Consider the following 21,876-nt stretch of genomic DNA (forward strand, 5'->3'; position numbering starts at 1 on the left):
AATAATGTGGTAGAAACTCAGATCATTCAGGCAAGGAAAATATCTGACATGATATAAAATATTTTCAGTGGTTCTGAAGTCTAATAAACCTCCATGTTAATGTGATGTGAAAAATAAGGTTATAATAAATTATTTTAAAACATATTCCATAAAAGACAGTGGTGTCCAAATGTGTTGTTATGAGAGCCAAAATTGTCAAGTTGAAAACACTTCTGGGCAAAAATGTATGAGACATTTATCAATTATTTACTCAAGTATTAAACTATAAAATCATTTTAGATCCAAAACATACAGCTTTCTGTTTTATATTATTTGGAGTCAATTAGTTTTCGGCCTGGGTCATATAACTGCAAAAATAAATGCACACATCTTAAAGAGCCTCAAAAAACAAATATTTAAAAAAAAGATCTTTATTGAACATTTATTTAATCAGATAAAAAAACTAATTGACATCAAGACTTCAAGAGGCCAAGAAAGGCAGCAGGACATATCATGATAGACAAGACAAGTAAATCAAAATAACAAAAATGGAAGTACATAAATGCCAACAACTTGACATTGCAGTTGTGACAATGTTCATTTAAAAATAGTGAAAATGTAATATTTAAAACACAGACACTGTGTGAATGGTTTTTAAAAATTTGCTAATTTACTTTCAAAATGTCAAATTGTGCAATTTTAAAGGTTGAGACTATGTCTACTGCCATTACTACTCACTGCTGCAGGTAAGATAATGACTACTGAGAGCTACTCCACACATCCCCACTCAAAAAAGTTTTGGGAAAGTGAAATCAGAAATGTATTTTAAATTTTACTTTTAGAACAAGATGATTGAAACTTTGCAGTTAGTCAGAGACATAGTGACGTCCCTATCAGAGACGGTGCTGCTGCTCTTCCTCCTCCTCCTCCTCCTCCTCGGTCCCTCCGTGTTGGGGCTCGGTGAGAGGGCAGAGTCACGTCACACAGGGCTGGTCTGAAGGCTTATTAGCCCGGGGAACCGAGCTCCAGGCTGCCTCACTCTGCAGCTCTGTGCGACAGCGGCGGAGGGCTGTCCGGCGAACTTCGCCCAAACTTTCTGGAAACTCAGTGAAGAGAACAGAAACGCTCTGACAAAGGGTCGCAACCCGCCTCACTCCTGACTCAATCAAACTGCAGCTACTTCCCCCCTTTAATAATCAGAGCCTGCGCTTCTGACACGTTTTGAATGAGCCTCCTCACGTTTGCGTAGAGACTTTCTTTTATTTTTCGCTGCTGCGCTTTTTAATTTGAGCTTCAGGTTGAGATAAAGCTCCTCTCGTGATGGCTGTGTTATCTCTAACTTTTCTGCTTGTTGGATTTGTTTTGACTTCAGCTGACGAGGTAAGTGTCTGCACATGCTCAGTTCACTGACAGACTGCTTGATTTCTGTTAATTCATTCACTTATTTCGCTTTTCCGGGCCGTTTATTATGAACTGCAAAGCAGAGAGAAGTGGGGCAGCAGCTTCTAAAAGTTTCCCATCGCCTCTGTAAACACGCACACTGCTTCCTCTGTGCACTGCGTGTTGACACTGCACCACGCGTGGGTTCAGCCTGTCACACATACGGGCTGAAACTTACAAACGTGTTTCTGTTTGAGGCTTTAGCTCCAGTAAACCAAGAGAACCAGGCCTGCCCGAGGCAGAGCGAACTTTGCGACCGCTCAGTGGCCTTTAGCTCCCCAAAAGAAGTGAATGGGCACCTGACATGTTGGAAAATGCGCAGTCAGGCTTTAGAAAGGGCTACTAGGGCAGTAGCCCAGGGCGTCAACTTTGGGGGGTGTCCCAAATGTTTGTTTTCTGTTTTGTACTTAATATAAAACTCAGAATCATGTGAGTTGCATTATTTTTGCAATTTTAATGAATACAAACAATATTCAAGTATTTGAAAAAGGTATAGGGCACTAAAACTGGCTCCAGTCCACATCCTTGTAAATCCGGTCCTGATTGTACTCTAGCAGAAACTGTAATATGTTGGGAGAGTCAGACTTTAAAGCTTGTTTAATAATTTATCTTTTCTGTATTGATAATGAACTTTATTTAAAAACGGACAATGTAAACTCAAACATAAATGTCACCATTTGATGCCAGATTGCAGCGAAATTACACCTGCGGTTTCTGGACAAGTAATAAAAATGGATATACAATAAGACCGAAAATATAATACTCTAAGTTGCTTTCTAATCACAATAAACAGATATTTAACAGATTTATGCAACGGATATTTACCACACCTGCTTATGAGTAACTCGGTAGTTAACCAAATCCGAGAATCATGTAAAAAAGCACAAAGCAGCTAAAAGTTTCAGAAGAAATGTGAGGTTACAATCTCTGAATCAATCTGTCAGACAATGAAGTTTATCTGTTTGGCAGCACATCGGCTCAAAGTGCTTCAATCCTGAAAAAACATCAGAAACGCATCATAAAGTCAACAGTTGTGACAACCAATAACAGAAATCACATTTTGTCAAAAATCATCAAAATCATCAACACACATAAAGTTCATTCCTTACATGAACAGGTTTTACAAGTCGACCAAACATTCAGTAATAATTATTTCCTCCATGTTTTTATTGACAATAAACAGGTGTGATTTTTGATGGATCTAATTTCTGCTCCATTTCTGTCCAGCATTGATACTTTATTGTTGGCAGGTTTCCAAACTAATTAGACAGATGATACATTTAAGTAAAATAAATAAAACCGATTCTTACTCGATAAACTTTATGTTCATGAACAGAAACTGGTCTGACTGTCGACTGCCTGCTGGAGCGAATGGTAGAAACTGTAACATGAACCGTGTTGTGCCTTTAAAATCTAATAGTTTATTAACTGTAAGGCAGAAAGTTTTTATTTGGTGAGCAGAAACATCTGCGTTTATCTCCACTGATCTCACCTGAGCTTCCTGGAAAGATGATCTTTTTAGCACAACTCCTCAGTTTTAGCAGGAAAGTTGCTGAATTGGCAACAGTGGAGTGTAAATATGCAGACATGACCTGGTTGGGCTGGACGATAAATTGTTCCAGAAATTATTGTGATAAATGATAATATTGCTGTTTTGAGACCATTTTCAGGTAATATAATGGTAATGGCATAAAAGTACAAGAACATATTCTCAAAGATCAATAAACTTTAAATTCTAATGAACATTTAACACTGGAACTGGAAGACATTTTAAATATGCAAAATAAAAACAAATAAAATGAATTATAAACAAACTAAATGATTCCTCATAAAAGGAAGAAGTTGAGACCAAAACATCAGCCTGAAGACTTTTATCATCCAGTTTGTTTTCATTTATCATGCAGTTTATTTATTTATTCTATCTGCATTTTAATAGTCCCAGCAGAACATAAAAAACTGCCGAAGCAGCAGAATAAATTTACTTCTAGATCCCAAAGTGAATTAAATCCACTGTTTACATAAAGAGCTAAATTAAATTCAGTTCACAGTGGGACTTTGAATCAAAGAACCTGTTTTAAAATGAGCATTTTGTGTTTCCTTGATGCTTTTTCACATTTGTTCTTGTGTCTCCTGCAGGCTGGTGAATCACACCGGGAAGGTAAGACCTGCTTCTTCACTTCCCTCCATGTTATCATTAATTCAGTCCAAACTCCAGTTCCAGGTTTTCTCCTCCAAACTGCTGACAAGTTCAGGAGGAGAACAGCAGCCTGATCAAAGAGGGAGGAGAGTTTTTCTGTTGAGCAGTTCTGTAACACACACACACATACACACACACACACTCCTGACTCCCCTCCCCTCACACACACACACACACACACACACACACACACACACACACACTCCTGACTCCCCTCACACACACACACACACACACACACACACGCACACACACACACACACACACACACACACACACACACACTCACCCACACACCCCCTCACACACACACGCACACACGCACTCACACACACACACACACCCACACACACACACACACACTCCTGACTCCCCTCCCCTCACACACACACACACACACACACACACACACACACACACACACACACTCACCCACCCACACACCCCCTCACACACACACGCACACACACACTCACACACACACACACACGCACACACACACACACACACTCCTGACTCCCCTCCCCTCACACACACACACACACACACACACACACACACACGCTCCTGACTCCTCCGACTCACACACACTTATATTGCGACTGCTTAAAGGGCTTTGTTATACAGGAAAGAGAATTCCACCTCTAAATCCTGCACATCTGTTCTCCATTGTGAGGTTGAGGGACCGGCGAGCTGCAGCCGGTCCACGTAGGATCCGTTTACGTCCGCAGTTATCTCCTGAACACGTCCGGGCCGCCGCGCAGCGGGGCAGCGCTGGGCAGTGTGCAGCGTTTGTGGCTGCCACTGTTGGCTCTCTGTGGCCTTTATCAGCCTTGTAAAGCAGCTGCTGCCCTCACTTCATGTGGTTTCTGCTCAACTTTTCACCTTTTTTCTGCCCCCTTCATGCTGGAACAGAAACATGTCTGACTGGTTTATTAAATCAGACAGCAGGACGCTGAACTCTTTACTGTAGTTTTATGGGAAATACATAAAATGTTGCGAAATATTTGCTCTAATGAGGCTTGAAGCATGAGCACTGTTTCTGCCACTGGTTTTTATTAGCATTTTTATGGCTTTAACAACAAAGAAAGCATTAAAAACCTGAAAAAGCTCTAAATGTTATTGAAAATCTAATGTACAATTTGAGTATGTTTATTTAGTGGGACAAAATGTGCAGGAATAATTATGTTTAACAAAATCTAAGGTGGCAGCCCTGCAGATTATGCCTTTATTTGCCAATAGGACTTGACTCAGGGTGCATTCACACCGGCAGCCATGTTAATCCTCTTTTAAATTAAACAATCTGCCGATGGAACAGATGCGATTTCACTAATTTTAAGGAATTATTGACTTGAAACAAGCTTCTTGCTGCCAAGTTACCTGTAAGTTAGTAAACTTGAAATAAGACAAAACTAAGATGTTTGCAGTAGAAAAGAGACCAAAATACTTGCTAAGATTTTGTGTTTTTTTCAGTGTTTTTACAGCGTCTTGCTGAGGTATTCATACACCCTGAACGTCCAAACAGTTCATCACGTTTAAAACCAGAAATGCATTTTATGGGACTTTGTGTCAGACCAGCAAAAAGTTTTACATAATTTAGCATTTTTCTCCTATTAAAAATAAAAACCTGTACAGCATGGGAAGCATCTGCACTCAGACGCCCTGAGTCAGCACTTTGTCAAACTGACTTTAGCTGCAATCACAGACATGAAGCTTTCTGGAATATGTCTTTACCTGTTTGCAGGATAAATCCACTTTGCTCAGGTTTAAATGTAAGCAGCAATATTTTATTCTTGTCAGAGAATTTCAGCTGAATTAATGTCTAGACAGGATCATAAACCTGATCTGAAGCGTCCTGCTGGAGCTCTGGCTGAATGTTTGGAGTCACTGTCTGGATTAAAGGTGAAGCTTTTTATTGGTGTCAGACTGAAAACACTTTGGGTGCATTCACACCAGTCCCGTTTAGTCCGCTTTAACCATACTCTGGTTTGTTGGACTAAGTCCGGTTCGTTTGGGGATGTGTGACCGAGGCAAACCTCGGCCTCGGTCCGGTTGAAGGGAACTCTGGTCCGGTTTGAATGCTTATGTGAACGCAACTGGACTGGAGATCGCTCCAAAAGCAGGAAGTGGACTACAGTGCATGGCATTCTGGGTAAATACAGCCAAAATAAAAGCTCTAGCAGGAGAAATAGCTTGTTTCCTGACGCCACGCCGTCTTTAAGTTTCATGAAGAATCAAGAGTCTCCTTCAGAGGTTTTCATGTCGTTTCCTTCAGTGGTTCTTGATTTAATTTTTTAATTCTGACATTTTTCTTTCCAAACTGTGACTTTAATCTCTGAAGGGTAAAGGGAGATTTCTGAGGAAAAGAGCCATGTTTTCTCCCGTAACCCTGATCTGTACATGTTAAATGGTAAGCGAGTCTCAGACTTATCCTCTGTGCTGATGGTATAAAAACCTCCTATATTCAGTGGTTTTACTGAGTGACTTGCAGAGAAGCCATAACCATCAGCATGTCTGAGTTTCATGGAGCAGACCCACTTCTGGCTCGGCGGGCAGGTGCAGCCCGGGTCGATCGGTTCCTCTGCATTTCCTGGTTCTGCCTGAGCAGCAGCGTGCTTGACGTCATCCACTGGTTTCCTACTGGGCTGAGGTGGAGTGGGACTGGGCTGGCTGCTCCACACCATCAATCCTGCTGGTCTGAAACCCAGATGCTGCTTGACTCGTGTGTTCAGGGCCGTTTTCTTCCACATGGTGGAAAAAATAAGCACATGGCCTACCTAGCATTACAGCTAAGGGGTTAGCACATCCGGCGTCTGGCTGGGTTTACTATGCTGCTCTGAGCTTCAGTTCAAAGTCAGGTTTTATGAAAATGCTCCAGTTAGACGAGACTTTTATGTGGATTATAGTTCTTTAATTAAGTGAATTAATTGGGGAAAATTCAGGGAGAAGGTGCTGAGTTTGAATCCCAGACTGGGTCTTTCTGCATGTTTGCTTCCTGTGTGTTTGGACTCTGAACAGATAAATATTCTTATTGGGTAACCAGGTAGCCTAAAACTTCCTGTTTTCGTTTCTGTATTTTAAAGCATTTGAAGGCCTAATAAAAGTTACTGGATGATAAATTGTCCCAGAAGTTATTGCGATAAACGATAATATTGTTATGTAACTTTCAAGCAGTGCCACAATAATGCAAGATAAATAAACTCTGAAATTCTTAAGAACATTTAACTCTGGAACTGGAAGACATTTTAAATATTTAAAACAACAAATAAAATGAATTATGAAGTCTGTGTAAACAAAATCACTCCTACAGCTGAGACAAAATCATCAGACTGAAAACTTTATCATCCAGGTTTTGGGAAAAAAGAGAAAAATGATAAATGATGTAAACTGATTTGCAGATTATTGAGATCGTCCTACTTTATGTTTTCCATCCCCAACAAACTTTTTTTCTCTCTGCTTCAGTATTAAACACATCATCGGTTGCAGCTGCTATGAAAATATAATTTAATATTAGCTACAATATGCCAGTTCAGGTCTGAAATAACTTTTCATAAGAGAAATGATGTTCAATTTAAAAGATTTTTAAAAAATGTCTTCCAACTTAGATCTTCTTTATTTCGGTGTTTACATTTCATCTCAGAAATTAAGTCTATTTAACTCAATTACTGGAAAGTAATTCTGACTCAAATAAAGAAGTTTGATTATAAGATTGTTTACAAGTCAATATGGCCTTTATTACATATGATTTAAAGAAAATGTGAACCTGTAAAACTGATAATAAATTATGTGGTTGACAATGTTATTGCACTTAAATGTTGTTTTAAAAACATTAAGAAAATAAAGCTCACCAGTTCAACCAGCTGCTGGGGGATTATTTCTAATGTAGAAATATATATATATTATCACAACCAGTGAGGTTGGACTGCTACTTCAAACAAAACTGCATATGAAATATTAAAAATACGACAATAAAGGAAAATATTGTTCTTGCAGAAGGTTAGGATGATATATTGTATAAATATTTAACACATTATAAGTATAAAACTCCTGAATAGCTCAGAATACATTCAGATTTCAGGATTTCTTGCATTAATTTAGCTTTTCTGAGCAAAACTTTCCAACCAGGCGTTTGCTTATTGTAAGAATTTATCTCTTCACATTAAAATACATTGAAACGGTTTTTAAATCACTTTCCCATGAATGTGAAGGCAAAGTGCTGATGGCTTGTGAAGTGGTGACCTTTCAGAATAATGTAACAGGTTTTACTCTGAGCTCTGCTTGATCTGCATGTAAATGTAAAGTGTTCAGCTGCAGCCATGCAGGAAACATTTGAACACTTTCTCACATTTTCTCACATTTTCTACACATCCAGAGTTTGTTTTTGTTTGGTTTGGGTATTTGAGGAAAGATAAATTAAGAATGCTTTTCCTGAGCCAGATACTTTGAGCTGCAGATTATTTAGTTCAGAAATATATTAACTTTTATAGATATTTAGTGGATTTGTGAAACATCATACTCTTCTACACAGTTTTTAAACTCCGAAATTTCCAAGTTTCTTCTAAAACATTTCTGAGATTAATATCAAAATGTCAGATTTGTTTCTAGCAAATTTTCAGCTTTTGGAGCTTGGAAATAATTTTTACCAGAAAATTTCTCAGATTCTAAAAATAGTTTTGGCGAAAAGTTATTCCGTTTCTTTCTACTGACAAGGACCCTGATAGTGTGCCATAAAAATGTTAGTAAAAATGTGTATGATCTCTAGTAAATAACAACGATGTGTCTTTGAGGAACCATTATTTACTGAGCTATTAAAGTCTGTCTCGTTTTCCAGAAACCACAAACAACATCCGCCTGATAAACTCACAAGCAAAATCTCAATAAATGTCATTGGAAAATTAAATTCATATAAACTTAGTTTAGATGTTGAAACTTTGATATCTGTATCGCACACAGAATAGGGTTTCAGCTGTCTGTTCTACCATACTTTTTCCTTCCACTTAACTTTCCACTACTATACCTAGCTGCTGTCTGTAGACACTATGGAGTGTGTTGATGACTGTCGTCTTTATAGTTATAGCAAAACTTTTCTGTACTATAATCTCTGTATTTTAAATTGTTTTAAAGTAATATTATAATTTTCTCAGAAATTAAATACTTGTTGTTCAGTAGCTGTTAAGTGGTAATCACAAATTACCAGATAACGAGTTTTACTTTTTGAATTGGATCGCTGAACTAATTAACTTCTAATTTATTTAGATGTGCCAGTGTTTATTCAGTCTGTTTTTCAAATTATGCTGTTATAAACTTTAATATTTGACATACTAAATAAGCCTTTGGGTTTTTCGCAACGTCTGACCTACAACAGGAACTCAGTTAATCAAGTGCAATAGATTTGCATCAAACATTATAAAAACTCTTTTCTGTTCACTGTATGTTTAGAGATTGTTTTATATATAACCCAGGATTTGCCCAGAATCAAAATGTATTCTCTTTGATTCTCTACGTAGAAAACTCAAATGCACAGAAATTGTTCCGTTTCTTCTTTTAGGTGGGAGAAATGGTTGTTTAAATCCTGCAGAGGCTTACACGAGCGTAACATTTCAGCACACAGAAGTGAATTTAGTTCTTGGATGTGCCTAGAGACCCCTGGCACCAAGAATATTTCATCTTTCAAAGATTCGTCACAGGAGCTTTAGTGTTGAAGCACTCTGTTGGGAAACGCATGTCATGATGCTGAGCATTACATCAGTCCTGCAGATGTTGCTCAAGATTTCAGGTGGAAATCTCAAGCAGCCTTCTCGCTGACGTTAGCAGAGGCCGACGCTGACATGATTTAAGGACGAACTTTGTAAATGTTCCGTTAAAAGGATGTTCTGTCCCGGATCTCCTTGCACATTCAAACCCCCAGACATATCTGTGGTTTGCTTCTGCTGCCTGTCAGACGTGTTTATAATGAAGGAAGCCGGCTGCGTATGGAGTTAAAGCTGCTCACAGTGTGTATTATTATGGTGTCACAGCTGTAAAAAGCTGCAGGTATTTTATGCTAAGTGTGTCAAATTTATATTTTTTCTTTCTTTATGCCCACTGTGATCTGTAAGCTGCGTCCTGCGTCTCAGAGATAGAATTGGTTTTTATCTTTGTGACACCTGCTTCAGTGCTTTTTTTGTCAAGATGATGATTAGATTTTAATATTCATCAGATTGTTTTTTCTTTTTTCCCCGAAATAGAAATATTTGAATTATGTTGCAGTTTTAATAATTTCAATAATTTCAATAACAATAGAATTAATCTAGCTAGCTAGAAAAGAATATGTGTGCTAGCTTGCTGACAGAACAAATCAGTCAGCTAGACATATAAATTTATTCTAACTAGCTGCTTTGGTTCTCTTCCACTGTCCACCTTTGAGCAAGCTGTTCCCCTCCTCGCCTGTGGGGGCGCTGAATAAGGAACCAACACCAAAACCTCTGAAGAAGACTCTGAGCTTCACTTCCTTTACAAATGGAGCGGTGTCAGATTTTAGCGGTTCTAGGATTTCTCTTCTGTCTTTGGTAAAAAATCACGACTCATTTTCCCCACTAGCGCTAGCTTAGCATGTGTGTTTTGGTTATATTTACTAAGAAAACAAGTGTACTGAGAAAGTAAGTTTTCAGAAGGAAACGGGAGCTTGTTGTAAGTCAATAATTTCTTAATATTTGTGAAAAAGTACTTGTACTATTATTTTATTTATAACATGGGAAAATGTCTAAGTGTCAATGGAACCAGAACTTTTTTCAATATTAAGGTGTTATTGACCTAAAATAAGCTCGTATATGTTGCTGAAAAGTTGCTGGTAAGTTAGTTTTGTCTTATTTAAAGTTTACTAAGATATTTGCAGTAGAAATTTGACCAAAATACTTTAAGATGTTGTGTTTTCGCAGTGTAACGTTGAAAACAATGTAGAGTTCTCCCATCTGTCCCACCAATTAATCAGCCATCATGGGTACAAAACAGCTAATTTTTCTCACTCCCTCACTTTTTTAGTTTTATTTTAAAGATTAGTTCACAGTTTTATTTTACATAAAATCCTACAAGATCAGTCAGTAAGCCAGGATTTTGTTTCGGTATTCTACTGTTACGACCACTTATAGTGCAATAAAAACAACCAATATAAAAGAGACAATATTTATTATTACAAAATAAGAGGATGTGTATTTGCAAAAAACAATAGGTAAACAAAAATAAATGAAAAACAATGGAAAAAGAAAATCAAACTAAAAGAACAGCAGGGTGCAGCGACAACTGCAGCGTCGACCAACCACACGCCCAGGTAGGAATCGTCAGCTCAAAACATGAAGTGTGGCCCTATATAAAAACATCACACAAACACTGACTGAATATAATCAGATTAAGAGTTTTTCTTTACAACAAAGAACTGACACAAACCTGATCGCAACAGTGGGATGTGTGGGCCAACACACCTGGTCAAACACAGAGGAGATTGACAATTGCCCACCAGCCTGACAGCTTCCCTTTTATGGGAGCTCAAATTGTGGAGGAAGCGACCCCTGGTGGTTCCACCCGTTACACTACCCACGTCTGCTTTTAAATATCGGGATACTTTCTGCTTGAGATGATTACTTTGAGTAAGTTGAAACTGTGGGTGCATTGATTGCAGTTTTCTGGTTGATCTCGATTACCAATCTTTCTTGTTGAAACAGGAAGCAGCTGTCTGTTCTGCTGCTGCTTTTTGAAGAACCTGTTGTGTGTTTGTTCTGCCAGACCAGCTGAGGAGCCGGCTGAAGGAGTACGGCCTGGTGACGCCCTTCAGCACCGACTCCCACGGTCACTACCTGTCCCACCTGCTGTCTGCCACGCACAAGCAGCGCGTGAGGAGGGACGCGTTTCCCTCTGGGTCCGAGCAGAGACTCTTCTTCAACATCACGGCCTTCGGGAAGGAGTTCCACCTGCGGCTGCGGCCCAACGACCGGCTGGTGGCGCCCGGGGCGATGGTGGAGTGGCACGATGAGGTTCTGGAGTTTGGGAACGCCACGGCGGGCGCCAACCGGACCGACGCGACGGAGAGGATTCTCCAGCGGGAGCTGCTGAAGACGGACTGCACCTTCATCGGTGACATCACTGACGTCCCCGGAGCCATGGTTGCCATTAACAACTGCGATGGACTGGTAAGTCCCTCTCGGCTGTAAAGTCCTCGCTTCTCCTTCTCCTGAATGCCTTTCTTTTCCCTACAAAGCTCCATGACCTTATCAAGTGCTGTGGATGTCTGTAACTCTTGAGTTCAGCCTTTCTTTACGTCAGCACTCGGCATTTTTATGGCACATTGTTTTGGGAGACACCCTGTGACGTGCGGGAGTTTAACGGGTGACTGCTCACAAACAGGTTTCCTCCAGACCTCTTCCCAGCATAAAACACGAGTTCCTATTGTGCCTGACAAACGTCTCCTTCCTATCGACCCTCGTAAAACATCTGAATGGGAATCTGGGAACAACTCCAGCCAGAACCAGAGTGGAGTGAAGCACTCAAACATCTCCATGTTTAGGAACAGAATCGGTCGAGTTCCCAGCCTGAAAAAAGTCACAAAGTCTGCATTTTATTGGTTTAGGGGTTGATGGAGAAGTTGATGTCAAGTTAAGCCACTTATGAGTTTCAAACAAACCAAACGTTTTACATCATGTACACAGTGTCTTAGTCAAAGATGGGAATATTACATCCTGCATCTCTTTAGATTTCCTCAAGCAGCCAGCAGGAAACATATGAAAATATAAAAACTGGGAAACATGAAGAAACTTCTGCACTGAACCGCATTGAAAAGCTCCTGGTTATTCCACCAAATGTTGATTTCTGAACTCTTCCTGAGTTAAAACATTAGTATCGTTGTTTCTAAATGAATGTGAACTTGCCTTCTTTGCCTTATTTGAGGTCTGAAAGCACAGCATCTTTTTTGTTATTTTGACCATTTTCTGCAAATAAACACAATTTTTGCTTGGAATTTCAGACAGATGTCAGTAGATGATGGAATAGAAGAACGATGTCCATTTTACTCAAACATATACGTATAAAGAGTAAAATCAGAGAAATCAGAAAATCAGAGAAATCGATCATGTACAACAGTCTGCTGGAAGTCCAAGCAGAAGTTTCCAGCGATTTACTTTCTATTTCTGTGAAGTTGGTAGTTTCTGGTGATGCATGTTGAGGAGATGAAGGAGAAGATGATGTTGCAGAGGTGAAGGTGAACGTAGCCTTAGCAGCGCTAACTCTGTGGATGAATCAGGCTGTTCTGCTTTTATTTTGAAAGACATTTATTTTCCATTCTGTTAGCCGTGCCATTGTTAGCAGGCTGAGTCTGACCTGGTCTCATGGGTTAAAATAGACTCAACATAAACTGAAATGCAGCGGGCCCGTTCGCCCACTCGCACGTTCGCGGTTCGGTATTTACAGATTTCTCTGTGGAAAGTAACTCCAAATTATATCCTCCATATTTGTAGATTATTTCACAAAGTAAATCTAAAATATTTGAAAAGTAAAAGAAGCAGGAAAGATGCTGCTTGCCACGCCTTTGGCTGGCATTTCCTAAGCAGCCAATCCAGGATCGCCGTTACTCTTCCTTCCTGCTGATTGGATGAAAGCCGTAGACACAAGGAAGACTGAAGATGTTATCTTCTGTTGATGCATATTATGGTATGTTAAATAGGCTCTTCTAAATGTTTTTAGAGGTTTTTCACAGTATTAAGACATTTAGGGCCCTAAACTCTTTTTAGGCCCCTTAAAAATGAAATTTGCATATATGAGAAAAAATCTATAACATACGACTCAGTTATCAATATGGATTAATAATTTATTTTGTTATTATTTCCACCTTTACCATGCGGATAAACTTATGTTTCCAGTTTATTATTGCATCCATTCCAGGAAGTTTTGTTTCCAGTCAGTGTCTGAGCCCAGACAACAGTCGCAGCTGTTTATGTTGCCTGTTGCGATAAATAATTGTTCTCCCCAACACTGAAGCTAAATTTCTGTAACTCCTGCTTCTGTTCTGCTCTGCAGCGGCAGGAGATTCATGTTTCTGAAAACAGATCCATTAAAAACGCCCAACCAGAAGCGTTCACCTCAGGACGGGAGCTGCGGCTACTCGTTAGCAGGAATCATTTATTGATGGGTTTGCTTTCCGCTGGGACGTATTTATTGACGGAAACACCAGAGTTATTTTTAAAAAGCACATTGTGACATTCTTCAGTGTGGCGTCTTTGCCCAAGTTAGAGACTGAAATACAACGTAGTTTGGTGCTTTTTTGAGAAAATGTGGATCTTCTGCACCTCAGTATTAATCTCTAAGTGATTGGCAAAGTTTGCAGGATGACTTGTATAATCCACCTGTATGATGATTCATGGGTGTGCTTTGTTAGCAGCAATAAATCTGTTAGTAGCTGTTTACTGTCAGATTTGATCTGCTGCTCCCGTTACTGCAGAAAACGTGACTCATCCGTAATTATTGCTTCACTTCACTGAGGTTTGTAGACACTTCAGACATTATTCAGATCTGTTGCATTACCTTGATCCCAGATTTCTATCTTACATTTTTCAGCCATTTTGTTGTTTATTGTCTGGTTGATGATCCAGTTTGAGCCAAAATGATTTAAATTGAAATTTCAGACTTTCTAATACTTTGATAAACAAAAAGAGTTCATGGTTGACTGGGTGACCAGATCTGTTGCAATAATCAATCAATCAATCGCATGATGAATTAAAACAAACTCAATAATATCCACTTCTGACTTCTAATTTCCACAAAATCTAACCAAGTACCAGATTTTTCCATCATATAAAAAAAGTGGATTGAAATATTCTCTGTGGCTAAAACTCCTGCCAGGCCTGGATGATACGGCTGAAACATGCATCACGAGTTAACTGTTTCATATCAGTCGATATTGATGATTGATTAGTTTTTTGTTGTAATTGTCTGAAATGCTGCCAAGCTGGTGGTGCAGCGTTTCCTGTTTTATCCAGTCTTGTTTTTTATTTTTAAGCAGCTTTGAGGGATGATGGCAAAACCTAAAACTGTTACAAGTTACTCAACAGGTTGTTGCTAGGCAACCACAGTTAGGGGAGTAACTTGAAACAGCTTGTTGCCCAGCAGGTTGTTGCTAGGCAACCAAAGAGTGAGTGGGTTCCCTCAGGCCACCAACCTAGCTTAGCTTGTAGAGGTTGAGCAGCTAATCTGCCTACATTTCCCAGAATGCTGTGTTGTTCTGAATTTAATATTCTATCACACTATCAAATATTGATATTGATCACATGTCTGTCGTCTTACATATTGTTTTTGTCAGGTTTCCTCCAGGTCAGTGACTACAGCTCTTGATAATATAGAGGCGGCCATTTTGATTGGTGTATTTAATTAGCAGCACCTAGCTTCTGTTTTCTGACTGTACATGTGTCAAATAGCAGAGAAAAAACAATGTTGCCCAACTTCTCTCAGTGACATGTTGCACAATTAATTCAGGCTTCAAATCAAAATGGGAACAAATAAATTTCTAAAATGTCTGTTTGTGTTTGGGGAAAACATCAGGATCTTCGTTCTGTGAACGGAGGATGTTTGATGGATTCTTCCAAAACTTTCTGTTCCTGTTTGCGAACAGACCGTTCATAAAACGCCCAGAAGGAGACGTTTTCCGCCTTGGTGGGAGATCGTAGCAAACACAGCAGCTTTGCCTGTAGAGAGTCGCTGCTGGTCAGATTCACTTGGTTTGTTCTGAGGACGAACAGGAGATTCACACCTGAAGCCGTCATGGCGGCCTGTCAGGACTCAGGTGAAGGAAGCTGTTAAAACAGCGCCTCAAAAGAAAACACTGCTTTCTTCAACATTAATTTCACAGAGTCAGAGATGTTTTATCTACATTACAGATCATCAGTCCAGGAGCATGAATGTAATTATTTTTACTAACAACTAAAATAAAAGCTGACGTAAAAAGAAAAACATGGATTTCCAGGCCAGGTTGTAAAATGTTCTGTTAGTTTTTAGGTTTGTGTCAATAATGAGATTATTTTATATTTGGAAATATTTTCACTTTTTATCCTGAAAGTTTTCCACTGAGGAATTCAGTAAATATCAAAATAGTTCATCTGTACATGTTTGGTCCCTTTGGTATGAAAGATGCTCAGAGGCGGGCAGGAAGCCAAAAATTATACTCAAGTAAGAGTAGCATTACTTTAACATATTTTATGTAAGAAACTAAGAATAAAGTATTTAATAAAAAGTCTGAGTAGCTGATCGAATTATCAGTCATTTAATAGTTAAACATTACATCATCAGACTGACCAAAATATAAAGTTAAGTGAAAATTTCTGTATTTTAAGAACCAAAATATCAATAATTCATATAAGGAACAAAAATAACAAGAAAAATTTCCAAATCAGTTTTTTTTTAAACATAAAACTTATGAAAGTTCATCAAAATCTGCAGGGGTGTGTCTGTGTCTGGTGAATATCTGATTAAAACATTTTTGTTTTTCATTTAGTGGGTAGAAAATCCAGAACTTTTACTCAGTTTAGAGTAAAAATACTTCATAATAAAATTACTCGGGTAATAGTAAAAAGTACAGCATAGTAAAAATACATTTTGTTTTTTAAAAAAGTTACTCAAGTAAATGTAACTGGTTACATTTAATATCAGTTATATTTGTTAGCTAATTTCCATTTAGCTGATCCTGTAACTGGTTAAGATAAGAACTGTAACAATAGTTAAAAATTGAGATAAGAATAGTCAATAAGTTACACCAAACCTTAAAAACACCTGAATACCATCACATAATCATGCAAACTGTAGGATTTATTATTTTTTAAAACATCCTGACCAATGGCAGCAGCTCTTTAATGACCTCATCATTGATTCGTTGCTCTTATAGAAAAGATTGATAACTAAAACAAAACGGTGAGATCTTGTGTAGAAGATTAGAAAACATTAAAAAGACACAAACATTTTGCAATAAGTAACATAATGTAAGTTTGTCGTAAAATCAGTTTGTGAGAATTTTGCAGGAATATGAAAAGTTTTATTCAAACTGTCAGTGAATATCCCGTTCAGACAGAAGTGATGTGTTTGGTTTAATGTATTCCTTTGTGCCTTAAAGCGCCGCGTCGCCCACGGCTGCACAGCCGACCTTGAGCTGTGTTTATAGATCCCTGGCATTATGATTACCATAATATAATGGTCTGCATTTTCTGAGACTTTTAAAACATTGACAAACGTTTTTGACATTAACCTGCTGACCTTCGACACGCAGCTGTGCAGCAAAGCACTTGCATCAAGATTTTCTTTCCAAAAGAAGAGTCTGAACTCTGGCTTGGTTTGCTTTAAGCTAACTTTTAGGATGTTTACGTTTTTAAAGTCAGAACTTTCTGCAGTTCAAGTAAAATGTTGAATGTGGATAAAACATTTAAAACCCTTGGCAGAAAACATCATAACCAAAGTGTGTTTAGAAAACTGCTCTTTTTGTATAAAATAACTGATTATTACAAAAATCTCAAAGATTTGTGGCCCTTGTTTTCACATTTTAAGGCTCCATATTGACTGAAATGCATCAGATCTGGAGATGTGGGCAGAACGGTTACTAAAGATTTAGTTTGTCTCTGCGCCGTACAGAGACAGACTGTCCATCACCTTACTAGACCTATTAACATTTCTCTCATGGGTTTTAGCTGGTATATCTGAATTTTACCTTGAAGACAGAAATATGAATGAAATAAGAACAAACATCAGAATCTGAATAGAAAAATAATATTTTTCGGGGAAATTAATAAGTTATATTAGTCCTAAATGCACTGAAATAGGAAAACCTTACATGATTTATCTTATGTTAAAAGTTTTTATGAGGGACAGTTGTCTAAAAATGCTAGGCTAACGTTAGCATGTTTTGATACGACTTGTTGGTGATTTGTGTTGCTACATTCTCAGTTGTGTTCCAGGCAATCCCACACAGACAAAACCTAAAGAAAAACTTATTTGGCTTCATAAACTTGCGTTGCTTTGAACGCAGTAAAATTTATCAAGTGGCGTTTCAGCTGCTTTCTGCACAGCTATCGCTATGCCAAGAGCTAAACAGAGCAGATGAAAAAAACATGTCGACACACAGCCAATATAATATCTCCCGTCATTGTGAACTGATTTTTTCCCCTTAAAAATGAAACACTATTTTACTGGTTCCTGACAAAAAAAGCAAAAACAAAAGAAATGTGAAGAGGGGTTAGAGGTTTTTCACAGCATGTTGAGCTAATTGCTAATTCAAGTTTCTTACAAAAAGCAACAAAAGCAGAAAAGAACGGATGAAAAATGTCCATTAAAATGCTGAACGATGGAATATTGGGATTATTTTGGCTTTGGTCGTTATTGCCGTATTTTCTCAGGGTTAACCATAAAACTTTATTAATGTATCCAGTCATTAGGAAATAATTATCATGTTTTATCGGAACTCATTTTGCATTTTAAACTTGAAATTCAGTAAAATGAAGACGGGCGTAAAAAACACTGGATCCACCTTCAAGTTTTTGATTCGTAGAGCTAAAAACAAAAGTGTATGACATTTAAAATAAATTTTTTTCACCTTTGAGATGACCATTTTTATTTGATCAGAGCTTTACGAAGCAGTTTATTTATTTTCTTATATTTTATGCATTTTTCTTCTGGAAGGCAGAAAATTGAGTTCTAAAGGTGTTAAAAGTTTTTGTTTTTTGAATGCTGCTGTTAAGATATTCTTGTGATTAAATAAAAAGCCATCAAAACTCAGTCTCATCTCACAGTGAAGTCAAACTTTACTAGATTTAGCTGAGAAATCTGAAAACTGCAGCACTAGTCAGTTTCACTGCCAGTAGAAATGATTGGATATGAGAAGCAGCCTTGCCACTTTGTGTAATTGATTCAAATTTAGTAATATTTATCATCTGCGGTGTGTTATTATATTCAGAAAATCTTCAGAAAATGTCCAACACCCACAATAAATCAATCTTCTGGCCCTCAGGCTGCTTTGTTCTACAGACAGACCCGATTCTGTGGTGGGAAAAAAATGCTCCATAAACTGAGAGAACAAAAGTTCTTTGTTAAATTACTTTGCACAAAAGCAAGTTAAAGTTAAATAGCATCACCTTTTTAGCAGCACATCGTTGGCCTCTAATGTAGGAGCTGAAATGTTGCTTTGGCAAGAAATCAGGTTCTGGAAATCACAGTAAATAAGTATTTAATTAGGAAATTTGTGTAATAAAACAAAGTTTATAAGACACAGCTTTACAAATGAACATGGTGAGAACAAGGAATGGCTCAGGTCATAAAAGCCAACATTATTTCTTATCTGCAGGAAGGCTGCCTTTTACCTCGAGTCTGTAAGGCTAAGCTGAAGAAATCCCCAAATTATTACCTTAACTTTTTGGGTATCAAGTAAAAAAAAATATTGTGAAAAATTATATAATTTTCTTAGCACTTAAAAACACATAAAAAAACCACAAAAATAAAAACTCATAAAAACAATATACAGTCAACAATTGAGAAACCATCGAGTGTCAAAATCATCAAAACACGTCAAATATGTTGGTCAATGTTGCATTTATTATGGTTAAAAAGCAGCTCCACACAGATCTAAAGGAATCAGTGTTTCAGCTGTTTTGCTGTTTTTCTGAAGTTTGTTCCAGAGTTGTGGATCATAGAAGCTGAATTTTGTCGAGTCTCTCCAGGAGTGAACTGATTGCAGTTTTCTGGCCGATCTCTGATTCCCGATGTTTAAAAAGCCTGACATGCCGACTCCATTTTTTTTTTATCTGAAATGTCACTAAATATAGCGTGAAAATATCTGAGCTGGGTGACTGGGACCGTAACTGAGCAGACATGACCAGGTGGGCTGGTTTTTCAAACCTCACAGCAGAGCAGAAGAAGACAGTGGTTGACATTTAGACCTTTTCTGAGGTCTAAAGGTGAGATAAGATCAGCTTCACATGGAAGTATTGGCCGATCACCGATCTCCCAAAGTTAAGGAAATCGGCTCCTGTAAACCGGCTGGCCGATAAATTGGTGCGCCCCTAGTCTTCGGTTCTGCTTCTGGATGCAAAGCAGGTCAAATGTGAGAAATTTAATGTTTCCTTATTTTGGATTCCATCACATTTCCTGTCCTAAAACCTTCGGGGCGACTTTTAGGAAGAACAATTTGTAACGTACCTTCCTATTACTGCCATGTAATTTGTACGTTTGCTTTGATGCGGAACGTGAACGCTGCTCCTTCCTTTCGTTCGCAGCCTAAATGCAAAGCATGCAGCACTGCTAACATCAAACAGTCACCAAATCAGGGGTTTCTGATGAAAAAGCTGCTGGCTTTGATCTCAAGTGGCAGCTCTGGCCCACGGTAGGTGTGGGTTTTACTGTTTCTTAATTATAGCCAGTCTGCAGTCTGGAAGTCTTTACTGCATTAAGCTGCTTCTTCCTCCAGCAGCAGCGTGGCTGACCTCCCTCTCTCTGCTCGGAGTGGGAGTCGGCCTTCATGCTGCCTCATGTCAGCTGTTCTTTTAAACAACATAAAACATCTGACCCTTAAATTTTCCATCTGCTTCAGTGGGTCTGTGTGCAGCAGAAGTGATTCCATTATGATCAAAATGGCAGGTAAATCAAAACATTTCATTTGTAGAGTAATAATGCTCACTTCATGAAAAGTTGTTGGCCTGCATTTCTCAGGGGAAACTTAAAGAATGATCACTTTTCAAAAGCAGTAACTAGTCAATAAATAAATAAATAAATCAAATAAATTGATTAAATAAATCAATTTATTTAATTAACAATAAATAAATCAATTAACTTTTTTCTAACTTTTGGAAGCTCTGAAAGTGTTTTGGCTTCTGGCTGCTAGTTGAAGCTTTAAAATAAAACAGATTGTCGGAGCGATATCACTTTCACATGACCAGACCTCTTTACTTCCTGCCTTTATCTCTGGAAGTGAATGTCTCTCTCAAACTGGTATAAGAGGAATTGAGTAAAATACTTTAATAAACAAATATAAGTACAATATCATGTACATATATTCTTTAAAGTTTTCTACTGATGCATCTTTTACATTTCCTATCAAAGTAAATGTAAACATGGCAACAACTGCTGCAGCATAACCAACATAAAGTGTTAAATGTTGGGGAGGTCCAGGGATTGAAATGCTTTCTTTTACTATGCAGGAGACATTTTGGGATTTAACTGGTTATTCATGTAATAATTTAAAATGAGCGCCATCCATTTTTATAATTTTAATTATTTTTCTCTCTCTCTACCAAACCCTGGATGACAAAACTCTTCAGTCTGGTGTTTTGGTCTCAACCAGCTCTTTTATGAGGGATAATATTATTTACAGAGACTTTATAATTGATTTCATTTGTTGTTTCTGTTGTTTTGCTGATTTAATTTTATATTTAAAATGTTTTCCAGAGTTAAATGTTCATTAAAATTTAAAGTTTATGTATCTCTGAGAATGTGTTCTCACATTTTTATCCCATTATTGTTATAGATTGAAAGAAGAAACTGAACTTTTATATTTTCATTTGGTAAATGATGTTTAATTACCAGACATCATGGATCATATATTTGCTGATTTGAAGCGTTTTGCAGCCTGACTTTCTCATCTGAACAGTTTGGAGACTACATGATGAATTATGTTTGAGGCGATCTGATGCTTCTTGGAAACCTCCTTTCATTTTTCCAGGAGGAAACATTCTGACCCTCTGCAGGCCTCTTTTATCTCCTCTGCGGTTCTGGTTCTGGTTCTGGTTCTGCTGTTCAGCAGATAGTGTGCGGTTTGTTTTCAGAGCTTTCCTGCAGCCCAGAGGACAGCGATCGCTGAGGACGAACCAAAACAGAAAGCCTGAGGGGTAAACACTGGAGGGGGAAACGACTTCCTCTAAGCATTTGTGAATCTCTCACAGATTCATGTGAACCAGCAGAAACCTTTGGTTTTAAATTGTTAAACTCTGTTTGAATGGACCACTTTTCCAGAAATCCATTTAATGGAAAATTAAAAAAATAAACATGCACAAAGTGATAATACCTCAATAGAATCCAAATTATGGCTTTATTTAGAAAAACTGGCAGTTATCCAGAAATCAGAATTTGCAAATTTTCCCTTGATTGAAATTTATGGTACACTAAACTCTAAAAAAATAAATATTTATTTGTATTCATTAAGTGCATAAAAACGTAACAACTTTAATCACATTCATTCTACAAATATATGAATCAACTGGATGTTTTGAGTTAAA

At 38.0% G+C, this 21,876-nt stretch overlaps 1 protein-coding gene across 2 annotated transcripts in view; it reads left to right on the plus strand.

The window, feature by feature from the left end:
* Window positions 1-958: 958 nt before the first annotated feature.
* adamts3 (ADAM metallopeptidase with thrombospondin type 1 motif, 3) overlaps window positions 959-21,876 on the plus strand; it is a 144,431-nt gene continuing 123,513 nt past the window's right edge. For both annotated transcript variants that reach the window (XM_015000265.2, XM_015000268.2), the window contains exons 1-3: window positions 959-1,359; window positions 3,556-3,577; window positions 11,375-11,778. In XM_015000265.2, the coding sequence (XP_014855751.2) occupies window positions 1,300-1,359; window positions 3,556-3,577; window positions 11,375-11,778 (486 nt within the window). In that variant the 5' untranslated portion in view covers window positions 959-1,299. The remainder of the gene's footprint in view (window positions 1,360-3,555; window positions 3,578-11,374; window positions 11,779-21,876) is intronic.

The sequence above is a fragment of the Poecilia mexicana genome, unplaced genomic scaffold (assembly GCF_051168715.1).
Source record: "Poecilia mexicana isolate PSO_F unplaced genomic scaffold, ASM5116871v1 scaffold_9, whole genome shotgun sequence".
Lineage (NCBI taxonomy): Eukaryota > Metazoa > Chordata > Actinopteri > Cyprinodontiformes > Poeciliidae > Poecilia > Poecilia mexicana.